General features: G+C 40.7%; 1 protein-coding gene across 6 annotated transcripts; it reads right to left on the reverse strand.

The window, feature by feature from the left end:
- Positions 1 to 296: 296 nt before the first annotated feature.
- On the reverse strand, positions 297 to 25,369 carry LOC136423146 (acetylcholinesterase-like). 6 transcript variants are annotated; one of them, XM_066411189.1, is made up of 5 exons: positions 25,258 to 25,369; positions 20,663 to 20,798; positions 11,679 to 13,199; positions 6,775 to 6,950; positions 3,459 to 4,888 (listed from the first exon to the last, which is right to left on the reverse strand). In XM_066411189.1, exons 3-5 carry the CDS (start codon positions 13,160 to 13,162, stop codon positions 4,752 to 4,754), a joined length of 1,797 nt encoding a protein of 598 aa, XP_066267286.1. In that variant the 5' UTR covers positions 13,163 to 13,199; positions 20,663 to 20,798; positions 25,258 to 25,369; the 3' UTR covers positions 3,459 to 4,751. The 6 variants fall into 6 exon arrangements, with proteins under 6 accessions (XP_066267291.1, XP_066267286.1, XP_066267285.1 ...); XM_066411194.1 differs by lacking the exons at positions 3,459 to 4,888; positions 25,258 to 25,369 and adding an exon at positions 297 to 1,759 and having other exon boundaries at positions 20,663 to 20,903; XM_066411188.1 differs by lacking the exon at positions 25,258 to 25,369 and having other exon boundaries at positions 20,663 to 20,904.
- Positions 25,370 to 25,561: the final 192 nt, after the last annotated feature.

Consider the following 25,561-nt stretch of genomic DNA (forward strand, 5'->3'; position numbering starts at 1 on the left):
TGTTGTGGACGTGTGTGTGTGTGTGTGTTATGCCGCTGCTGCGATATAACAGTCTAAGACCGTCATTTTTTACATTTAGCTATTTGTCGCATGAATGCAAGACCACCAGGTGATTACTTGAGAAAACACCGTCATGCATTTCCCATCAAGTGACGCTGTTGGACATATAAACGTTCCTCTCTCATTATTCAAATGATCATGTAAGAACCCATAGCCATTTCATAGTTCTTGCATTGCATCATCACAGTTCAAAACTCCAAAGGGATATTTAAATGAACAGAGGCGTCAGCACAAGCTAAAGAAATTGTTTTATTCTGTATCCGATCAAGTATTGCTAGCATTCGCAAAATTTATCTAACCCTCACATCTACATAATGTATGTTTGCTTCCTAACAAAAAATGCTCTTACTTTAGCATGTTTATTCAGTTTTGTAAGTAATATTATGGATAAGTTAAACTGAAGAGGGACGGGGGGCGATACCAACTTCCAAACACTGCTCACATGACGTCATTTCTGTAAGGTCTTCTATTTTTATCAATTTTGTCAATTATCTTGTACAAAAAAGAGCAAACAAGCTTGAACGCTATTTTTCAATTTCGAATATGATTTGAAAAATAAGTTAAGACATACCTCTGGCACGTTTTAACACCACTTCGATTTTCCAGTTCTTCCCCACTCCTTCAGTGAAGGTTGAATAGGTTTGTGGGTCGTTTGTTGTTAGTACTTTTGGACCAGCCAAAGTAGGTATGTGGAACGATTTAAGTCGATTCTGTCAACTGAATTTGAAAACAAAAAATCTAAATCACTGAAAAGAACGGAAAATGCCAAGTGGTTACGTCATGAACATGATTTGAAAATTAATGTCCTTTTAAATTTCTAAATCTAAGTACAATTATTCTGCGCCCATGTCGACAATCGTACTTTACTATATATAATTTTGTTGATGTACACATTCACCAGGCAGGCATAGTCAAACATTCCATATTGCATCTTTTGTTGGCCAACTATTTTCTAACGACGGCTCACGTAGTTTTAGGAAAGTTCTTCACAATTCTGACGGACGTTGTGTCTAAGAAAGTACTAAATCGTGAAGTGCTATAACCAGTTTTCCACCATATTGTTAGCATATTTACAAGTCGATTCAGACGTAAATTGGTCTATAGAAGATCGCTGCGATGATATTACTTCAATCTACTAAAATTCTAAGAGTTTCGTAGCTATATCATGGTCCCTATCCATTCACATGCAGCTTCCATGTCAGAATGCATGGTATCATGGTTCATGGTCATGTTCCAGTTTACAAGGGCATTCGCTAACTTCTTCAACTCAATTATATGCATGGCATTCAACAAAAATGTCCGCCGTTTGCCATGTCTGTAACAGTTCGCCATGTGCTCTAGTTTGGACAGAGAACAAAGATTTACATAGATCAAAAAAGAAAAGGATAAGTCTACCCCTGCCTTCCTTCCAGTTCCCTGTGAACAGTTGTACCATGTTGTGTTATCAAAACATTACGCAAAGTTACAATTTCTTCACATACTGAGTTCAGTTTCTTCATGTTACTGTTACAGTATTTTTCATTTCAGCATCCATGCTGGACGACTACCTTGCATTTGTGTTGGTCTGTCTATCGGCGCTAGTCGCTGACGGCTTGTAATGTGAAGGTCAAGGTCAGCATGAAAGTGAGGCTCAAGATGGCGGCACTCCTGGAGCACGACGCTGGACATGACCCCGCGCATGCGCTGTCGATGATGTCATCTGTAAGACACAAAACAGGTGTTTAGTTCTAGTCAATCAGCCAACCATTGTATGCAATGTTTTTATAGACCACGTATGGGACATAATTTTTACACTTTCTATAAGGCTATTCAATTGTGTGCTGCATTAGGCATATCTTGTTCAAACATGTTCGAAAGAAATGCTGCTACGTAGACAATCATTTCCTTCAATTTGAATATTAAATGGATGGTATGTAAAGAAAACATTGCGAACCTACACTTTGCAACGACATTTTCTGGTTTGAATAATCACAAAACGCTATGTCGCTAGTGCAAGTATCCCCATAACCATGCCTTGCATCGTTTTAAAGTTCTGATGGATACTTGAGAAATCATTAGTGGCCCAACTGTTGAATACGCAAATGCTTCCTTTCCGTGGATTTATTCTACATGGTACATGCTGTGTTAGAGCACTTAGCCTGGTCTGTTCCCTTGAAAGGAAGTGGCCCTCAGATCAAGGCCATGTTGTTGCTGTAGAATTACCCAGCTAGGAAGAACCCCTGTTGGGCAAATAACATTCATCTTGGGTATTGATTCGTTGAACTGACCAGGATATTTTTAAAGATGTGGCCAACACGATTATATGTATCATGTACAAAGTTGAATGTTCATTATCCGGGATTTCTAGCTACGTTGTATTCTGAGAACAATCAAGATTCGAAAGTTTTGAAAAGACTAAAAATGGGTATAAAGTGACGAATGAGATGCCTATACGTTTGATAGAACATGGTTGACCTTGTACCATCCGCCATTTTGATTGCAACTTGGCGGCCATTTTGAAAGTGGCAACCTTGTCAATCTATTTCCACTTTACTTCTCGGAATACCCTGCAGAGTAACGACCTTATTTGTAACGCCCTGCTATGCATGTGACAGGAACGATGACGACACTGAGCATTGATGAATGAATCAAGTTGGAAAACACGTTCTCTTTAATTCGATTTTCACACCCAATTTTTCACATGGTGACAGCAAATTAGGAGTCGTCGATACGGGCGATACTTTGTCAAGGGCCCTGGAGAATCCGCCCCTATTGCATTGTCACGGTGCGCTATGAGGTATAGAGTACAAACGTTATACAAAGAAGACCTTATTGTGCTGGGCACGTCATATCAGAAGAGGGAATACTCCACTATATCAACTTTGAAATAATTGATTTTGACTAAATACTTGATGACTTGATTTTTTATAAAGTTCAACACTCAATTTTCTAATTTTCAAGCAAAAAAGAGGGATAAAATGGATTTTCCCTTATTATTTTGGACTCTGTCCCGTTTCTTAATTTTTTGCGAATAAAAGGCAAAAAATCGAGGGAATATTTTGTCGTGTGTATGATATAACAGACGTGTAACGATCGTGAACAAAAATATGCCAAAATTAACGAAGCGACCTAATACGCTTCGTTATATGATAATGGGTTTTGATGATAAATCAAAGTAGCAACTTTATCACCTTCTGTTTCTTCTACAGGTAGAACCATTCATGATCAGCTACACGTTTAGTCGGTCTTTACGTGTATTTATTATCATAAGGGAAAGATTTATACCATTCACAAACATCGTCACAAAATTGTCCATTTCAAATATATTCGTTTTCACATATTATTTGCTAAATTATGAAGCAATTATCATAACATCTTGCTAGAATGTATTTGTGGGTACAAAAGGAGGCAAAAGACTTAAGAGATTTGTTAACTTTATTTGTAACAACCAAAAAGACTAAAGCTATAAGGAAAATAATTTTACATTATCAGTCACTTGTAGTTAAACGCTAAAATGTGCCATTGAAAGAAAATGGCTGTGCAATAGAAGAAAAGACAAAACGCGTGGAATGTTCATGTAAATAGGCATTGCTATGATCTATATCTGTGCTTAGAGAGAGACGGTGGGGCATATATGTAGGTATGAACCTTCATTCAAATGTCCATTTTTAAATTTTTCTCTTCGTTTTGTCAAACTTATGATGATGATGATGATTATTATCAAACTTAAAATCTTTACAATATTTTCTTCAATTTTTAATGTTATGTTAAGTTTATAGTATTTCAAGAACGGCACTCACCCACATTACCATTTTTGGCGTCAAACGAGATTTGGCCATTGGACGAATCGACCAAACAGAAATAATCTGCTCATTCAACCACGAAACTGAGAGGGTTTTTTCCTGAATCACATTTTGTGAAATTTGAGCAAGGTTGCAATCATGGTATTGAAATCAAATTTCAAAAAATTTCAGGGCCGCCCATGCCTACAGGCTGTCTTTTCGATTTCTTTAAAACATGGAGTGTGGGAAACACTTCTTGTGGATATTCATCAAAACCAGCATTTCTCCAGAGCTTAAAACAAATCAATAAATCTCTTTTGCTGCAGGCTTTTCGTGAAAGTAGTACGGCTTACTCAGTAAAATGCATGACACGACCATAAGACATACATTTTTCACGACTCGTCCCATAGTAAGCTCAAATCCTGCGATACTACAGTATTAACCCCTAGGTCACTTGTCTCTGGATCTGGTACTTTAAAATTCTATAAAGTAATGAAATGATTAATTATGGAAAAGCTGGAACTAGACTCTTGCTACGGGGCATGACGATCGCATTGAGTGAATAGGCTAGCTGGTAAGAGGTAGTTATATAGGAAAGAAAAAGTCTTCAAATATATTCTTGCACTAAATCACATCTACACAACCTTCAACAACACACTGTTTATCAACTTCTATATTCAATATTTTGTGTGTTACATGTGGTATATATACGATGTGAAAATACTCTCTGTTGGCAAACACGTAACTTTTGCTGGCAAACAATTTTACTGACAGCAAGTTTTATTCCTGACAAATATGATTTCCAACAATTCAATCCATCCCTTTGGCTACAACCATCGCTTTTTATGCGAAACTTACTAAATCCCACATTTCAGCATAGCCGGATGTACTTTGTATCTATGCATTGTCAGATACGGACAGAGAAATAGTTCAGTTTGACGGCTTAGGGCAACCCTGGTCTCTGTAGCTGACGTAGTCTTTATACTGCGCTTTCCAGTCTTCCATGTACTGTTTGGTCCACAATTTAAACTCCTCCTTCCACAGTCTTTCCGCCTCGGAGATATCGCCTGAAGGAAAAATAGAAAGATATCATCTAAATTATTGTTAACAGACATATACAGGTAGATCATTAGACGTTAATGTCAACATTGTCACTGAGAAAATGTAGCTATGGATACGAGTAAGAGGTATTTATTTGTAGTTTGTGATGGTATTCTAAAAGCTTTCTATAATACATCATGCTATATTAGTCACGCCTCATGCATGGTTTAATAACGTTGAGTGATCAACAGCTTATAAATGTTTCATAGTGATGTTAGAACAACAGACGAGTTACCTGGTTTCTGCCCGGAAGCGGAAGTGACGTTATCTATCACGTGTTATGTGTATAACGGTTGTCTCGTGCATCCTTCAAAATTGCGAGCAGCTACTGTTGAAACTTGTGTGGGGTGTTAGTTCTAACACAGCAGACAGCGAATGCGTAGTGAAGCATCACACTCATGGCATCACAAAGCACCGCAATGTTATAAACTGGATTAAAGGTTATGACCGCTAGTGGCTTCGATATATCATGACTTATCTCACTCCAACGAAATAGATCCATGTTATATGCAACAGGATTCTTCACTTGATAGAATGCCAAAGATTAAGGGTTACTTGGAATACTAAAACTTTTATTCTCGCTGATTTTGCTACTCTAAATGTAGCAGCGGTAGCTATCGCTATTTCTGACCTTCCTGCCTTATCTACAGCGATCCCTACCCCGCAAGCCAAGCGCCATGTTACCCTTATCTGTAACCTTTGACCTACACCTGCCCCTCATGCAGAGATCAATCAGACGTGTTAGCAGGGCCACTGCCCTACTAGGAGATTAAACACGAGGGGTTAGTCATGTTTTTACGCTTGTTTGCATCAAAATGGAATATAGAGGGGGGAGGGGGGGGATAAACCTCAAATATTGATTCACGGTGGTAGGATTAATTCATATCCTCTCAGAGGAAACCCTTGTAAATGCAGAAAGATCGGCTCTGCACGCTTTGAGTTTCAAAGATGGTTAAAAGGGTATTTGAAGTGGAAACTGGAGATTGCAACGTCGGGTTATATGACGTTGTCTAACATGATAAAGAGTTTGAAACTTCGGGAATTACAGTTTATTTCAGGAACGCGAGAGATAAGAATTGATCAACGGAATGAAACACTAAAGTGCATTGCCTACTAAAGAATTGCAGTTAGTGACATGTAACTCTCGTTTGTCGTTTAGAATGTATAACGTGAATAGCGTGACAGTCGATGAACTCTCTGACATCTTTAGTTCATCATAAAGCAAGGCACCCAAGAGAGTCGTTACATGAAGATATCAATCTTGCCTCCCTGTATTGAATTTTGTTTTTATGATTTCGATCGACACTTCATCATGTGATTCCTGTGGGTAGCACTTGATGTAAATTACGATACCCGTTGGAGGAGGGGATGGTGTAAAACGTATTAGAAAACTTTTCAATAGCAACTCGTAAGTGATATCTATATTCAAATTACAGATTACAACGATTAGATGCATAAGAGTGATGCACTCTCTTATACACACACACACACACACACACACACACACACACACACACACACACACACACTGCTGAATAGATGGAGGAATGCACGGATTAAGAATAAATAAGGAAACACAGCACTACGGAAACTACGACGCCAAGCATTTTCAGCTTATTATGAACCACATTGAAGTGACAATTGCATAACAATCGTGATGTAAATGTCAAAGGTCACAATTAACATGCGTGACAAGAATAACTTGATGTTATACCTGTATATAACATCAGCAGATAGCAATGAAAAGATGCATCGTATTGTACTGAAACTACATTGCACTCGCCAACTCTCGCACACACAGTTATCTAAATGTTTACCTCGTTACTTACGACACAGTAACAGAAGTACTTACTTGTTTGGCGCGTCAGCTTGGGGAGGTACTCTGACCACAGCGCGCACTCGTCTATCCTCGGCCCCTGCCCGAGTTTCGGCGGGTTGATGTCCAGAGTTATGAACTGCCTCCCGCTCACAGTGTACCTGGGCCACAGCTCCTGACTGTACGTCTGAAACGATTCCTTGTTTGGATTCCTGTGGAGAAGACAAGGGTATAAGCTCAGTTTTTAGGCCTAGGGAAAAAACGTCCTGTTTCCGGTTACCCTTCCAGAAATCTTAGCCTTTTTAGTCGACCGCTTGCAAGAGACATAAGAGTTTCGATCTGACATCTTCAGTGATGAAAATGTTGCAGAATCATTTTACGACATTTTCTCCACATTACTATTGCAATAGATAATTGTGCTTGTACAGTACATATCTGTATGATCATGCATAGATACGATGTTGAAATGCCAGTGTCCTGATGCATTTTGCATTTGCTAAAGAGTATTTAATTTGTTGGATCACTTCGGCCGAAATATGAAAAAAAAAATGAATCCTATTTTTCAAAGATTGGAAACTAAACGTTAATTTTCCAGAGCCGTATTAGCTCAGTACCAACAGGGGACACCGCGAGTTGGTCCCGCCGCCAAGAGGTCGCAATCGACCTGATCAATGACGTCAACAACGCTTAGCAACATCTTCTGAAGAGACGTGGTTATAAAGGGACTATTTGCCGCGCTAACATGTACATAAAGACATGTGTTTGGCTGGACAACATTGGGTGTTGTCGCTTGTCATTGTCGTGTTGGTCGGCATACATGTTCTCGTGTGGTGGACAGTAAGAAAAGAAAATGTGTCTGAAAAAGGTCATTGTATTTCTTCGTGATTCTTTCTTAAACGGGATTAAATCTAGCATGGTTGATTATAAGGGTGTCTACCCCTGTCTTTGTCATACAATACGCATGCGTCATTAGGAGTTATTATTAGCAAATTACTGTTAGAATAAATACATCTGGTTTTACTTATACTATTTTTATCTTTCCAGTGACGTTTAAGATTTTGATCAGTTCTACCCTACATTTTTGTCTTATTACATCTTATTAGATCCCTAAACGAATGCTGATAGTGCGTACACAAGTGTTGAATGATTTTATTGAATCCTTTTTTCATCTTAATTCGCACTGCGCATGCAACCCGCTTTAGTTTAAAAGTCGAGAAAAAATAGAGCACGAGATTCAAGAATCGAGAAGCTTCCAAAGATATAGTGATTCCATCACAATACTGACACCTACTTGTAAAGCCGATGTGGTGTTTTTCGGTACCCTGCCAGTTTATTTTAAGACCGATAACACTTGAGCAAATATGCCTAAAGCTAAATCCGACTGCAAATATGTGTTCAGCCCGAGGCATGGACAAATACTAAAAAAAAGATATAATGGCTGAAAACTCTGAAAATTGTTCTTCATACTTGAATATTGAAATCACAGCGTCTATAGTCGAGTCTCACATAAACTTTTACGAGGAATTTATACTTATTGTATATGATAGTTTGGTTTTGGTAAATGGGAAATGATCAGAATTAGAATTGATCAAGATATGAAACATTCAAGTTCTAATTTTTGTATCCATTCTAATGCTGTGTGATTGAGTTGAAATAATAATAATTCATTATCATAATTAACAGAATTCAACTCTGGTTTCACTAGTCGTATATAATCATTGATTTACAAATCATGAATGATATTTTACGTTTTTTGGGTGGTATCTTACTTAGTTTACATGCTGTATCCAAGCTAAACACATACATCATCCTTAACGTTATAGTTATGTAGTACTAGCTTGTACAAAGGCCACATGTTGTCACGGGGGTGGAAAGGTGCTTTAGTGTGATACATCGCCCATAGCAGGTACAATTTAAAACCTCTGTTCTTGCTGTGATCAGTTGCCCCATGCACAGGAACCACCCGGCACTGGTACTTTATTTTATGGCAGTATTTTATCCATTTTCATCCTTCCCGGACACGCGATTCGTTTCCATGATTGAAGTGGCATCGATCGAGCCCGTGCCTAAATGGGACCGTGTGAAGGTAGTTTGTCACGGGATTGGGGACTCGGTTAGGGATCATTCATCTTTGTATGTTCTTCTGTTATGGGATTATGCGCCGGCCCTCTCGAATCCCTGCTGTCATTTTTAGTCTAGAGCTAGATTTATATTTTCATCAGTGGATTAAAAAAAAGCAGTTGAAGATGTCACATCTACTGGTAAAAGTTGATTGGGGACTTGGGTAGCGATTATACATCTGTGTAATGTTCCTCTGTTATGGGATTATGCACCAGTTCTCTCAACTCCTTGTTGTTGTTTTTATTCTAGAGCTTTATTTATTTTTCCATCAGTGGAATTGAAAAATACAGTTGAAGATTTCTCAAAAGCATTTACAAAATGTGTACTTTTAACCGACATGGTACGACTTGTGTGAAGACGGTTTGTCACGGGATTGGGGACTTCGGTAGGGATCATACATCTTTGTATGTTCTTCTGTTATGGGATCATGCGCCAGCTCTCTCGAATCCCTGCTGTCAGTTTTAGTCTAGAGCTGGATTCATATTTTCATCAGTGGATTTAAAAATACAGTTGAAGATGTCACAAAAGAATTAGAAAATGTGTACTTTTAACCTATACATTCAAATTACCTACTGCACTGGTACGCGTTGTTTGAATGTAGTTTATTGCGGGATTCGGAATTGGCTAGGTATCATTCATCTTTGTATGTTATTCCGTTATGGGATAATGTGCCGGCTCTCTCGAATCCATGCTGTCATTTTTAGTTTAGAGCTTGATTCATATATTCATCGCTGGATTGAGAAGATAGATGGAGATTACCAAAAAAGCATTGGACACTGTATGTTTTAACCAACATGTAAATTACCTTATGGAACGACGTGACTTGACCATACTCATCCGCTTATTATGGGCACTGAGCTGGGTATTAAAAGAGGAATTTGGATCATTACTATCTACAACTAGATTAATATTTTCATCAGTGGATCAAGAATTTAACAAAACCGTTTGGTCCGAGGATTTCACAAAAGCGTTGGACAATGTGTATTTTCAACTGACATGTAAATTACCTACTGGTACGAGTTTACCAAACTCATTACCTTATTATTAGCAGTAATCCGGAAATACAGTGGTTCAAATTGCAAAACCGTTGGAGGTTTTACACAAAAAATTGACAATGTAAATTACAGACTGGAACGAATTTACTTGACCAAACTCATGCTGGGTATTAAGCTTAAGATAGAAATCTGCTATGTCAAAGTAGTCTATTACTAGTATTAGAACGTTAACAATGCTCTGTGCATGAAGAAAATTACATGCTGTCTGGCGTAATCGAATAAGTAGTTGCCGCAAATTTTAATTTAGTAGCTTAAGCTACAATCTGTCAACCTAATACTTGGCAGCCTTTATAATCTGTAACGACGCAGCATCTGGGAAGATTGGAGAACGTACATCAGTGCAAAAGCATGTGTCATTATCTTATGACGCTAGAAGTTATGTTCAACGATAAATTCATAGACTCAGATCTCCTAACTTGAAGTCATTTCTGACCTGATCTTTTGTGAAGGTAAATCAAAGAAGCAAGATCGAAGAAGGATTCCTTTTTTATTTGACGAATATGGATCTTCATTTCGTCGTTGATGCACAGATGGCGGCACAGAATTCTCTCACCCGGTATGTTTAATTAACCTCAGACATTCTGAAGTCTGTATGCGTCGTTTGTCGCTGTCTTGTGCAGTCATGACTAGCATAGGGACTATCCATTGTTGTTGACTAAGTAGACAACATACAGGCAGGCAAGTGTCGTGTAAGAGCGAAGTGGGGATTTGGTGAAGGGTAACATGTAATGAGGTAACAAGGAAACTTTCATTTCACGATTTGATACATGAGACATATTTTAGAACCGCATCCCGACAGGTCCTAAAGAATGCGAATGATCGTACGAATGAACAATGAATACGAATGAACGGATATGGATAGATGGCTGATGGATGGATGGATGGATGAATAGAACGTGCTGAAGAGCAATTGCAAAGATATTGAAATGAATGACGATAGAATCGGTGATATACAACGCATTTCCATCGTTCAGGACCTGCACGAGATTGATCATTCGGACATGAAAGCTGTCTTATTTTCATGGTGACCTCATCTCAGCGTGAGGTCAACATGGCGCCTTGGCGACAGATGATGGCGACAAGATGACAAAGTGGGGCCATTCTTTGATCACAACGCACTTATTACGACTCGATAACTCCTTACGGGTCAGGCCTCGTAAAGTAAGGTCGATGAACTCCTTTATAAATCTAGCTAGAACGGAGGAAAAGGAACAGTATATGATGTAAAGGGTCATTATGGTTATGATGGATAGATTACAATGAAACGTGATGAATTAGACGGACTGTCGCCAACATGTTAACAGTATTTTGATATCGTTATTTCTTATACATCTTAGCATAGGCTTTTTCTATTCATAACAGACTTATCATTACGAGAACATCTCATATACGTCTCTAGAATATCTATGACCAAATGTGATTTTTCATACTGGCATTTTCGTTTTTCTTCTATCATTTTATCCTACAAAAAATCTAACCAAAATTAACTCTTAGCAGCCTAGACCACATGTTAATAATTATTCCTTATTATGTGGAATTTGAGTAACTATCAGACCCTTTCACAAGAATCACCATGGAATACCTGTTGTTGGATGTTCCTTTTCCATTTGGTATCAAGTGGTTTCTCATATACAATAGTTGCTATAGAGGTTTACTTGGGTTTGATATGTTAAATCATACAGCATCTCCAACACATAATTATATAATTTCTTTTACGTTAATATCATTTCTGATAAAAGGAGATCGCCCGAAGACATGACTTACCCGGTCCGTGCAAAGTTAGCCCAGTTTCTCATCATCCTTCTGCTGAAGTTGGCCTCATCGCGTGTGTAGTTCCTCTTGGGTTCCAGAGGCAGCCCAAACTGAAACTCGATCTCGTACCCGTGCGGTGTCCCCATCCACTTTGGCCAGACCAAGTTAGACGCCCTCTGTTCGAAACTGTATTTATACACGGACTGTCCAAATGACGCGTAGGCGTGTGCGAAGTCGTTCAACGGGCAAATAACGTTGTGGTCACCGACAACATCATCCAGGGCGTCTCGGTTGCTCACGCCATCGTTCTCCTTCAACCAGTCCGTGTACTGAAAGGCTATGGCATCTACTCCAAAGGAGTTTGTCTCTGGAACGGACATCTTAACTCCCTCCAGAAACTGAGAGCGACTTATCAAACTTTCTGTCTGCTTGGAAAACCCTGGTGCTCCGTAGACGAGGAAGTACGTCCCCTCGTCTTTGACCGCGCCGGCTAGGAGGTTGCATTTCTTAAAGTTCCCCCTCCTTATAGACGTTTTGGGGTCTTCTGTGATAAACGTGCCGTCAATGACAGGGACGTGAGGAAACCTGAAGATCGGGTCTGATGTGACCCACTCGTTAGCGATGATGTAATCCGCCGGCTTTGACCGCAGGCATTCTATTGTCTGGGCTAACGGCACAGTTGTTGGACACTCTACCGCTCGTGCAAAAGCCTTTCCTCTTCGAAGTGCCTCCTGGTTCGTTAAAAAGGCCCACGGACAATTTGGAGCTCCGCTCTGCATGATCGCCCTGGAGAAGAGGTTTCGACTTTTTAGCGAAAGCAGGTGATAACCCACACTCACGCTGCCGGCACTCTCACCCAAGATGGTCACCTTCTGCGGATCCCCTCCAAATAAGGCGATGTTTTTCTGAACCCATTGTAGTGCGAGGTTTTGGTCCATGAGCCCCATGTTCCCGGGTGCGTCCTGGTGACCCATTGCCAAGAACCCCAGCGAACCCGTGCGATAGTTCATCGACACCACCACGACGTTTTCTATGGCTGCGATCGTCTTGCCGTCATAAAAGTCCAAAGACGCCGTACCGGACCAAAACCCGCCCCCATAGATCCACACCATGACCGTTTTGTCCGCAGGTGGAGGGTTTGGCATCCACACGTTTATCTTTAGACAGTCCTCGCTGAGCGGGGTGTTGGCGTTCCACGCTTCCGAACCTGTGAAATTGGGAAAGAGGGTATCCCTGATTTGGTAGCAGGAGTTCCCGTACTGGAAAGCGTCGAAAACCGAAGTCCAGTTCTTTGCGGGCTGCGGAGGTTTGAACCTCAGCGGTCCTACGGGTGGTTCCGCGTAGGGTATCCCTAAGAACGCCACGACCTGCCTCCCGTAGAGGTTCAGCACTTTGCCCCGTACTTTACCCGTGGTCGTCTCGATGACAGTCCGCTGCGCCACCACCATAGTCAGAGTGATTGACAGCAGCACCAAACGAACACCCCGTCCTGTCATGGTGACCCCCTTCTCAGCCTACCGTCCGCTCTCCAATCTGAAACGAAGACCGCAATCAGCTACAACAGCCCGAAGAACAATTCAATTATGTAGAGGGGCCACATACATCAAAGCCATATTTTGATAGGTTCGTATTGATGCGAACAAGCCGTTCCAAAGTTCAATATCGCAGGGCACATAATACCAGATATCGATAATTATTATCTTGAGAAAACGCAGGTTGGCCTTCAGTTAAACCAGTCACCAATACCCGCTGAGATAGATATGGCCTATCTGTCTGGGAGATTTGATTTCACAGATATTGAACAGGACCTACCGGCCCCGTGGTGGCAGCGCTACTGACAATGAAAAACTGAATGAAGAAGATTCGATAGACTATCGCATAGCCTCATGCAATCCATGCACGGCGGATGCGCATCGGAAGTCTCCACGAGGCCGCAGTGTTCCTCAGTTTTATCACAGCTCAATATATCATTGGTTGAACCACCCTGGATGCGCTGCCTGCGTGTGACACCTCCTAAACGTAATCACCAAAAGCTGCCAACCATAATCTTTACGTCACGGGCAAGGTAAAAAAAATCAATCAATCAATAATGGCGCAGTAACGTGGTTGGGTATGTCTCATTAGCTTAATACAGAGAAATTGGCTTATCAAACTCATTATAGCCAACAGTGATATCACATTGTTTCATTAGTATAAAGTATAACGTATCCCATTTAGAACAGTCTTCATGGGTTAATCAGTTGCCTCGGGTAGAATGATAATGTATACGCTTTGTTTAACTGTTAAACGTACATGCTGCTTGAGTGATTAATCTGTACATTTGAGGTCCACATGGGCTTCACCACTGTTTCTGGTACTTAGGATCTATATGCAGTACACGAAATGTGATTTTACTGCTGTCAAAAAGATCGCGTAGCCACCATTCGTAGCGTGATCTCTCTTAGAAATGGTCGTTTCGAGGTATTGCGCACCATGCTGTAATGCAACTGGGGCATTGCGACCGGAAGGATACATGTTAAACAATGGATGACAGTCTGTTTGCATTCAATATTTGTTTGTTTCAAAAGTACACCACACAGCTCTATCAAATGGATGATATATAAATATAAGTTGTAACTGTATTAAAATTGACCACTACCATGGATTTGATATCTTGATACAAATGTATTTGGCGATGGAAAAAAACAAACATCGATGTTCAATCGATACTTTCTTGGATACCCAACGTTTTTCTGTAACCCATCGTTAGCTTTGTCCATTGTTTTTCTCTACTATCTCTATTTTGTAATTTAAACATAAGTGCAGTACAGCTACATTAACATCTGCCTTTCACAACCATCGTTGAATACACAAGCCCCGGAAAAGTCCTTGTTTTTTTTTCGTTAACAAACAGTACTAAATAAACACTGCTGCAAAACATGTACAAAGTATCCCAGCCACTCATACCTTAGTGATAAATGAGTTGATATATCCTCGCAAAGACTTTGGTTTCCCCGCCGTGAGAAGATCTTACATACGCGTTGAAGTAACCCATTCCGTGTCGCTGCGTTTGAATCTGTATCCTTAACATCAAACACGGCTGACCCTTGAACATCTAGGGGTTAACAGGACGCACCACCTTTGCGGTACAAAGGTCAAGAGAACATCTTATTTACTTGATCCCACACGTGGTGCGTACAACCATCAAAGGCGCCATGTCGAACCCAGGGTCAACATTTCCCGTCGAACATGACTTTCTCGGATTCCCTTCTTTGCAAATTGTCGTGATTTTCGGGAAGTTTGAGGTTTGTGTTGACTGCACCAGCCGAGGCACTAATACCAAGGGTAAGGAAGGGCAGGGTTATACCGTCGCTGTGTCATATAGATAACTTTGATGTTTGAAGACTCATCTGTTTCAGAGTCGTATGGCTGCTTAGTCGTATCCCATGTGGAATACGCGCTCTTCCAACCAAGTAATACGCACTATAGCACTGACAGGATGTGCTTTTTGAAGAGCACGCGCATTTCAATGACTGACTTTAGTATGCACTGCATACAGTGCAATCAAACCCCTTGACGATGTGCAGTCATATGAAACTAATTACAAGTAGATATGACGAGGAATATTATTCATATTCCTCTAGTCTATCATTTTTGCAATATTCTAACGTTCAGCCGATATTTACGAGTAAGTGTATCTTTGAGTACTTCCTCGTGTTTGATGGTTCCATATTTCATTCACCGACACTAAGTATTTCAAGCACTTCCAATTAAACCTCAAAGCTAAAGCAATCGGTTTCTGGCAAGTTGGTACTACATCTTGACTTTTAAAATCTTTATTTGGCAGACGGCGGCTTAGCAACAGGCAACGTGCTTGATCCTCTCATGTCTATCGGAGACTGATAGTAAATTACCAATTACGTGCACATTGTGGTAGGTATTAGGGTCACTTATGTCAAAACCCTTATATACAAGGATACGAAGAAGCAAAAAATTAAACTTAAATTTCATATGTCCAAAGAAAAATTCGAAGTCTGAATTAATGATATGGTTCAACAAACTGCAATTAAAGCAAGTTTAAATCTGCTACGGATTTGAGATCTGCAGCTAATGCCTTACTGTTTTCCTAAGAAATAAGAAATTATTCTTTCAGTATTTCAAAGATGTCTTTGGACATAACATTGAGGTAGATGAAGAAAACAACATGTCAGCCGCCGCAGATTTAACCTTGACAAAAACCAGAACTCGTACAATCCACTGGTGAATTTAGCAGAGATGATTGTTTGTTCAAGGAGATAGCAATCACATTTTCCCACTTAAATCAAGGTATTAGCTCATCGGACTGGTTATACTCACACGGTGGCAGAAAAAATCCCCTAGCTTACTAGTTTATCTAAAGAACCGTTGCGGTGCGTTTACACTCAAGCGAACAGGAATAGTCATGGTCACATTTAGCTGCTAGTAACTTTTCAACGCTCTTTAAACGTAGTAAAGGGAAATATTGTCTGTGAAATGTGATAAAACATAACCTTACAATAGACGCGATTCAAATTATGTTCTGAATTTTTTTATCATTTTGTTGAAATGAAACAAAACAACTGCACAAGACATAAAAAAAGTCAAGTGAATTCGGTAGTAGCTACAGTACATGCATATTGCATTGGACGTGTTTTGTGCAAATCTACATAAAATACATTGATTTGAGAATATTGTTATTCATTTTAGAATGCCTGCGTAAAGTTCTCTTCAAAATGAAGCGGAACGAGTTGCCTTGGAATAGAATTGCTTTATCTAATATTGATTTGCAGGATCATATCAAACGCTAGTACGTTGAGACAATAACCATGCTTCTTGGAGAGAATGTATGCTCGAGTCCCGTGGGAAATAAACAGGGGTGGGAATATTTCAATTTTCACGGTTCATTTCTCTTAGAGTCGTCTGTAAATGCAAGGAGACAAGCTGATCAACGGCCTTACATGGTGTTTTCATTGTATCACATCAAGCAACGCCTACTTTTAGCTGTAACTACATTCTATGTGCATTATTCTTATAGAAATTAGACTTTTAGTCAAAATGGCTGCACGTTTTATGTTCTTCTACTTGCAATATGTTTTTCATGTAGATTATTGCAATTTTTGGGCTCCTCGTGTGTATATTGTAATTTTCTTTTGTTAATCAAAATTATACCTATCGTTTGGGGTCATATCAAACTTTTTTTACTGTTTGATCTTCATACTAGATACAGAGAATTTTACTTTTTTAGGGATGTAGTATCCTTTTCGATCATTGAACATAATAGATTATGTCCAGATGGTCAAAGGTTAGGACGAAATCGTCAAAAAATTTATTGGAATAGCTTTCTGATTTTTAACATTAGCATCATTTGGAGCTGTGTGACACACGTCTTACATATTCTTGTTTTTCCTCGTCATCCCTTCAACCGTGAAAAACAACGTGAACCGCGCATGGAGACACGCATTATCTCCGCCCTTTCATCTCACCGGCAATCTGCTACGTTAGTCACCGGCCAAATTGAACCCGCGCCCCGCCGAGAGGAAATTACCAAACGGTGTTAGCTTCTCGTTATGTTTGCCTTATTCCAGTTGACAGGTTCGGCCATTTTCTATCAGGAAGGATTCTGTTGGACCAGGGAGGGGGGATCTAGTAGAAGATGCTACTTGACAGCCGTGTAGTCGGTGAGCACACGAGAAGGCAACAATTTATAAGCGGGTAGTCTCACTGGACCCGCGGCACGTTGGCGACCTCGCTGCGAGTGAGCGACTTGACATAGCGCTCATCAAATTTTCTTTTTAAAAACGGATCTTTTTACGCTTTGTGTGTTTTGTTGTCTTTTTAGCCATGCTTGTACTTTTGGAATGATATTTCGAATATAAAAATGAGGGTATCACGAATCCAATTCAGGTCGCAGCGAGGTCGCCAACTTGTCGCAGTCCAGTGAGGTACCCGCTTACTGAAAGACATGCAACACGTTCTTTGAAAACACACTTGTAGGGTATAGACTCCAATATTAGCGAAATAAATCATCTATAAATTTCAACTGTGATATAGTTGAGATTATGATTTTATTAACATTATTAGTTTCCAGTAAATGTTATGAAATTGCAGCTCTGTGTAATATGCAAACTGTGGTGCATCACTCGAGGTTTTTTTTACAACACATGTACGTAATTTGAAGTTTAATGTATATCATGGCGCGGCTGAACTAGTAACTTGTCATGCATTACGAACAAGAAACTACGACATATAACGTGGCCATTCGACCTTGTTTATACGCTGTGACTTATATCTGGTAGCTTAATTTTAAACTTATAGTTTCCAGGCATAGATATTCTATGCCTTGCCTTTGGGTAATCAGTAGCCATGAAAAAAATAGCTAATGTGGAATTGCCGAATCTATAGCTTTCGCACTTTCGCACTTTAAGTGTTCAAACTTTAAAGTGATCATAAAGTAAAATGCACGTAAGGTATTGTATTCTGTAAAAGCCATTGCAGTGTTCACAGCGCTATGAGAATGGTTTAGTCAAGTGTTATACCCCTTCTTTCAATTCCGGCCTATTGTCGTCCTCCATTTTGTCTTGCAGAATCACGTCTTTGATCTTCTAAGCACGGTGTGAAGCGGAGGCACATTTGACCATCTGTGAAAGGCTCGCCTTCCCTTAAACTCATTAAGTCCACTCTCTCTTTACGACCATTCGCCGTGCCGTTTTTTCATTTAAACAATTCCATTTCTTCGCACGCGCGGCAATGCCTCGTTGGGGGGTTGGTTGATTACCTTGGTGGCAGCGCCGGGCTGGTAGCAGGGGGTAATGATGCGTACATTCACCGTAGACTGATTCGGGTGCTTGCCGGGTGTACGGATGGGTGGGTAGGGTAGATGCATGCCATCGTGCTAATAACCCACAGCACTATGTCACGTCACATCCACAGCCATTAGGCGGCGCCAGGACGTGCTTTTAAGGCTAATTCGACTCCGTGCAGCCGTGGCATTGCCTACAGATTGATGTGAGTGCTTAGGAGTAACTTCTCCGGCTGCTAATGAGGCGTCATCAGACCAATACCCGATCGATGGCCGAAAAAACACGTTAAAAACAGCGTAATAGGAACGCGCTGGCATGTAACATTTCCTCCATTAAACAACCTAAATCCATCCTAAAAAAGTTAGAATGGCCAGATGTCTTGAAACGCTGTGAGAATAAATCTCAATTGCGATTTATTTTGGCAGCTTGGGCGGTTTTGAAGTCGTTTTCACCACTTTGTAATGGCGCTTCATGCGCTGCGTCTAATACGTTTTCGAGAGACCTCTCTTTGGTAGCATTCGTCTGTCCAGTATTAATGACAAAGTGCAATTTCTCTTGCAATTTTCGGGCTTCAATCTAGATTTTACAGCTAAGAACGCGTGCCAGGCGCTGATGCAAAGTGCAAATTGAAAAGGAAGAGGCAAAAGTCACTTAGGAAAGGGCAAAACTTTTCCAACCTCTTCAGTACGCTTGTTCTTGAATCTGTTTGAGTAATCATTTGAAGAGCTGTCAAGCGGTTTTGTTCGGCAGTTTTCTGCTGTCTTGATCAATTACAGCGTAGTGGCAGCACTTACTAATTTTGGTAAAAGTGTACTCTAGCACCTCCATGTGAATGCAAACACTTTGAGCAAACGCATAGTCCCTGCTTACTATATCTGAAACTCGTGGCCTGTATGCAGTGCCTATAGCTACGTTGTAATAGAGGGCTTAAATTGGTTCGACGTTGGCCTAAGATTGATTAACAATGCTTAGCATCTGTCTTTATTAGTGATTCAATCTCTGTCGATAGTTTTCGTTAGCACTAATCCCTTGAAATCGCGAACCCTTCATATCAATATGATTCCATTAAGACGAAACGTTTGTGCGTAAGAGAGCCAATAGCTTGAATCCTTTCAATATCGACACCTCGCCTCCCATTCCTCCGTTTCATGCGATCATCCCCTTAGCTTAGGTCGGCCCTGACACTCAAAAAGGACGGAACGAAAATCGAAACGCAAGAGGTTTTGTGATTAATGGTGGGACGATTCTTTGCGTTCATGTGCGCTCGTTCATCATAGTCGACCAGACAAACCAGAAAGTCGCTGTACTCGTATATTTTGTGCCAAACTCGGAAAATATTTTTCCTATGCCATAAACCAGTCAAACGGGATCTTTACGTATCGTTTATGTATCGTCAAACTGTCCCGTGCCTTTAATTGGAAATGGCATGCACTAGCACTTGATTTAATAGATATTGAATTAACGATTTTTCTTCCTCAAATAGTTGGTCTCGGTCGCAGGCAAAAATCACTGCGGGCATATACCGTAGAAATCCCGCCCGAATCAGAAATCCGATTGCCCTTTTCCCCAGTACCTTTTGGCACCTTATCCCAGTGCTCTTTCTGACTGGCTTGTCACGGGAAATAGGGATTTACTTGAACCACGTTTGCTTCATCCGCAACACAGTTATCTAAACCTGACAGTGTGTATCATATGCAACAACAGGCTACAAAGTCGACCAATGTTTGTAAACACAGATATGTTAAACTTCCTCTCATATACACAGCTATTGCTTGTGAAGCGTGATTAAGAAACAAATGCCTGCGGTGGGTGGGAGACGGTGACTTACCTCCGAAAAAGATGTAAGAGCAAGCGCAACCGCAATATGAACCGCAAGGTCACGTTCGCGGAGAAGACATTCGTTCTAAGTGGCGATGCGTGTACCATATGGGCGGAAATCCTCTCCTCGCAAAGCGACAAACACGAGCCCGGCGGTCTGCCCGCGTTCCCGTCGCTTTTGCAAATATTTTTGGCCTGCCCCGCACATTGTAGACATTGCTGGACCGCATACGATAGCCGGGACCTTTCACCGCCGGTGGGGTCGAAAATAACAGGCCTTACGCACCATGCCAGTTGGGATCTACACACGCGCCCGAGTTAGCTGACCTAAATTATTACAGCCGAAAATGAAGTTTTGAAGAAGAAGTTAGAATCACAAACCTCTTGACGGTTCCTGCACGTTGATCATAGGCTCCGAGCGATGTGTGCCTGCCCGGCGGCGTCTGGCTGCTTACCTTCCGAAGACATCCCAGCAGAAACACGACGCGTCTTCAGCCCTAGACGAGCTGGAAATACCCTGAATAGAATAGCATAGATAAGAAGTAACAGACTATGACTCGTGGCAGACCATATGAACGGAAGTCAAGCTACATTGTCTGAACGAGACCTGAACAAATCTTGGGCGCTTACCAGTTTTAATTAATGTATGGAGGGGTGCACCAATGGCAATTTATATCCCTCCCAACTATATGGGATTTCTTAATGGAGTGTCTCGGGGGGAAGTAAAAATGGAAATGCAATTGCTTTATCTGGAGCTTCAATCAAGGTGATTCAGAACATAAATGCGCACCACGAAGAATCCGTTTCAACAATCATTAGCGTTGGATGGTAGTGGATTGGTGTTTATTAACGGCGTGACCCAAAACGCGTGCGTGTAAATTGATGTTGATTTCCCGTCATCCTTTGTGCTTGCACCCCCCCCCCCCTCCCTTCTACAATCTCCCAAAGTTATCGATTCTGCTATTGGCTATCTTGAAGGAGCTTCGGCTCTGGAGATGACTCTATTGAGCTAGGGATTTGATACTATAGACGCAGTGCCTTTGTACTTTACTCAACTGTTAGATAGTGGCGAGCTTATCAAATTACTCACTCAATGTGGCAATGCAAAGAATGAATGATAGAAGGAATAGTTATCTTTATGCGTTAATAAAGTTAGCGGCTAAATGGAAATGAAGAGGAAAGGTTGATGAAGATAGTACCCCATTATTGGGAGGAAAGAAATAAAGTTTTTGGCATCTTATATTATTGTTGCATTGCGTCGGTAGGTAGTGTATTATGCTATTAATCATAACGATGTTTACGATCTAATACATTGGATGGCCCAGGATGAAAAGAATGATAATTTTTGCTTTCTTTCAGAGAGGGCAAAGTTTTGATTATCGCAGTGATTGATAATCTATAGTAATAATGTTAGTTGGTGTCACTGAAATTAGCAAGAAGCCCCCTCTAGCGGTTGTACGCGGTAATCCACTTGTATGTTCCCTTACGTTTGTTTTAACTTATTTGGAAGTCATTCTCTGAGGATTATTTCTAAAACTACACAGAACAGAAGACAGCTGGTAAGATTATTTCCACTTTCACCAGGCAGAAATTACATTGCATGCTGCTAAAAATAAAATCGATTGAACAATCTTTTTCCTTTAGTAATCTTTAGGAATATTCTCGATTAATTTGACGTATACTCAAGAAAGGATTCAAGGTGAAGTTCAGGGATGTTTCCTGTTAAAGTGATGCTGCTCTGAAATGCACGGATTACCGTAACCTTAAATCCGCCCACGAAAGTACTATCTTTATCAGTCAGCTGTTGGGCAAATGGTAGAACCTCTATAATGTCCGTTTTATCACGCTACGTTAACATGGGAGATGTCGCTGTAACTTCCATTTGACGTATCTTCTCGGTACCTATCGTTGGATTACGAGGATACCACGAGACTAATATCAAGTAGAGAGGCTGAAAAGTAGAATTAGCGCAATGATGCGTGCGATCATAACGTTCCTTCCAACCAACCGAGAGGAAAAAACAGGTAAAACGCCACTGTATTCATTGAATAACTTACCTCGGCATGGCGGCCTTGAAAATGTGACCTTTGCCAAGAAACATCTGTACCGCCATACCTTCTACTTTATCAATGAAGCATAATAGACCTAATATAAATGAATTAGGATTAGCTTAGTTTCTGGAGTAGATTTTATTGTAACGTTATATCATACTACATGGACATTACAATTTACTATATAAATATGCAAACGTAACAACGCCCAGTTTTCAAAGCTGTTTATCTGACTAGTGGCATCAAATGGCAGAGTGGCTAGCCTAGCGGACACAAGTTCGCGAGGTCACCGGTTCGATTCCTGGTATAGATATCTAGACGTTATGTCCATGGGAAATGCACTTTACGCAACTTTTCTCACCACTCCTAGGTGTCAAAATGGGTACCTGATTTCGGTCGGGGAGGTAACGGACGGTGGGACGAGAGGGGTGTGCTCTGCCTTCCAATACCGTGTCCTAGACACAGTGGATAACAACCCACTGTCCTTAAGCCGGCATCACAATTCATGGGAGCGTCGGCCGACTTTGTAGATCGCCCGAAGCTCGCCGAATCTCAAAATCGCCCGAGCGTCGATCGTATTTTCCTATGAAAATCTCGGGTGACGTCCGTCGAACACTAAAAACTAAAAATCCCCCATGAGATGGTACCATCTCTTGGACATGGACGAAGTCAGAATCGACTAACCTGGTAAAAGGCCAATATTTGGATCAACTTTTATTTCTAAGAATCGCCCGAAGCCCGCGTAATCGACTGGACGTCGGTCGTACTTCGGCCGAAAATGCACATTTGAAGCTCGCCAACACGTCGGCCGAGCTGAATTTCTTATTTGTGACGGGGGCTTTACGGTCTCAGATAAGCTATGGGACTACCTTTTTACGTATACGTACGTAACTGCATGGAAGCGTTTTCTATACAACAATACGGTGAATGATGAAAAATAACAACCACACAGGCACTTTTAATAGGAAAGCCTTGACAAAAAGACTAACGTTAGCTGCTTTGTCAATTCGACTACTGGTAGCAAAGCAGTTTTATTTCATTACTTCTACGTCTTTGTACGGAACCCGTGGGAGCATTCTTTGCAGCAGAATTGCCCGTAGAAATTGCACAGCTTTGCCGAAAACTACCACGACAATTCAGCCCTTTCAGTCTCTGAGCCTGTGGCCTTTGCGTTCTGATACATTTGTAGTTTTCCGGTTGTGCTATACTGGTTGTACTTTGTAAAAATGGAATAAATTCCGGTCCACGTTTCTGCACTTCGGCAAAACAATGCATACTAAACCGTTAAAACACTGAGACCGGAAAAAGAGAAAAGAATATGATATAAGACTGATACATATTCCGGATGCTGTCTCCTAACCTTGGGTTCACCAACATAGGTTGGACATAGTGTCCTTCATTTGACCCTTGACCTTTGTTCCAACAGGTCCCTGGGGACGATTCCGTCTCCATTTTGAACTGCGACAGCTGAGGCTCTCTGTCCCAGAGTGATTACTTATCTGTGATCCCCCTTCGGTTGAATTACGCTCTCCGCTAAAATTAGATTGCCGGGATTTTGCTGGGACTTAAACAGACGTTTCATATGCATAGCCTGAGGTGCCCAGATTAGACACGTCTAGATAAACCGTTTTATCTCCTTTAAGTAAAAGTGACGCCAGGCGGCCTTTTATCTTCCGCTGCGTTAGTGATAAATGTTGATAAAGATATCATGACTAAAGCTTTTAGAGGTAGAAAATAGATTACTGTACACATTTATCGCATCGCTTCGGAAATGCCTTCTTTTACGATGTTTTTCTGTAACATTGTCTGTACTAACTACATCAAAATTGATTGTGTTAATCTCATTAATGATTAGACGGAATTCCTTGCCTTTAAGATAAATCTAGACATATCGTCATACATAGACTGGGGTATAAGCAATTTTTTTGACACAGATGCCAGTAGAAATCAATTTGAATAAATCTTGATCCGTTCTTTCTGATTTATATCACACTCTGTCCGATTGTTATTGCCTATGTTAGTAGATATAGATATGAGCCATATGTCTCTAACTACATTTAACATTGTAGATGAAACTGACTATAATCATGTTACCCCCCTCCCCAATCATTTGTGACGCCGTTTTCCTACAAACGATTAGCGAGTTATTCGTACTAAAAGGATTCAGTTAGACCCGCTTAATGTATATTTCTCAGCAACTCATAGCTTACGAAGTGTGTGAAAAAGGCCTAACAAGCGGATGTTACGTGATTACAAATAATTTCCGTATATAAGCGGTTACGAGTTCACGTCTGAGGGTGAAATTTTTCGTAGTTAGGTAATGTTAAGAATGCCCTGTCCTTGGTGCTGAAAACCTTCGTTTAATCTGTGGTAGGTGAATATTTCAAAAATACCTTGAATATTGTGTTTTTCAAAGCTGTTAATCTGATACGTATATGGCAGAATTTTTCCTTGTAGGGAAACAAAGTGTGAAGCAACAAAATCAAGTCTTGGCACACGATTTTCATGTTCGAAGGTAGAAATTTAGAGCGAACAAGAATGACAAGAACATCGTACAACCGGAATCAATTTCAACCATGTTCTAACAAATGCCATGGTTCAGCTTTGACTGATTTTGACATACAAAAAAACAGCACTTACACGTTCATCTTTTTATCTTTCTCGTTCTAACTTCTCCTTCTACAGTCAAATTTAACCAGCTTTAAGAAAACGTTTGTGCTACGTACCAAACTACATAAAGACCCGTTAGCAAACCCGATCATATTCACGAGATTGTGTGTTTAAACTAAGAACTATTATATAGAATATATCGTACGTACCACGCCTTTTTCTACTATACGGTCTTCTACCTCGTACGTAGAAATGCATAGACTTTGTTCACTTAATCTAATGATAAGTAAGGTATTTAAAACTAGTTCAACCTACCTTCTTATAGCTTGTGTCAATATTCCATATCCTTCCTGACACGCAGTGAAGAAGGTTGTATAAGATGCACTGCTCGTAGACTAGTCCCGGGCGCCACTCTTACACGTATGGTCGTTTTCGCAGCTGGCTCGGGCACCGAAAGTGTGATTAAAAACCCCTGCCTGTCCGAAAATTTAATCTAACTCTGTGAGAAAATTAGGTTGCGAGGGACGAGAGGGTTTGACTGCAATCGATGCCCCCGCGTTAATCAAACGGATTGACCTGGAATGTTTCTGTTATCGGGAACGGTGTGGTCACTTTGTGG

The sequence above is a fragment of the Branchiostoma lanceolatum genome, chromosome 17, assembly GCF_035083965.1.
Source record: "Branchiostoma lanceolatum isolate klBraLanc5 chromosome 17, klBraLanc5.hap2, whole genome shotgun sequence".
Taxonomy (NCBI): Eukaryota; Metazoa; Chordata; class Leptocardii; order Amphioxiformes; family Branchiostomatidae; genus Branchiostoma; species Branchiostoma lanceolatum.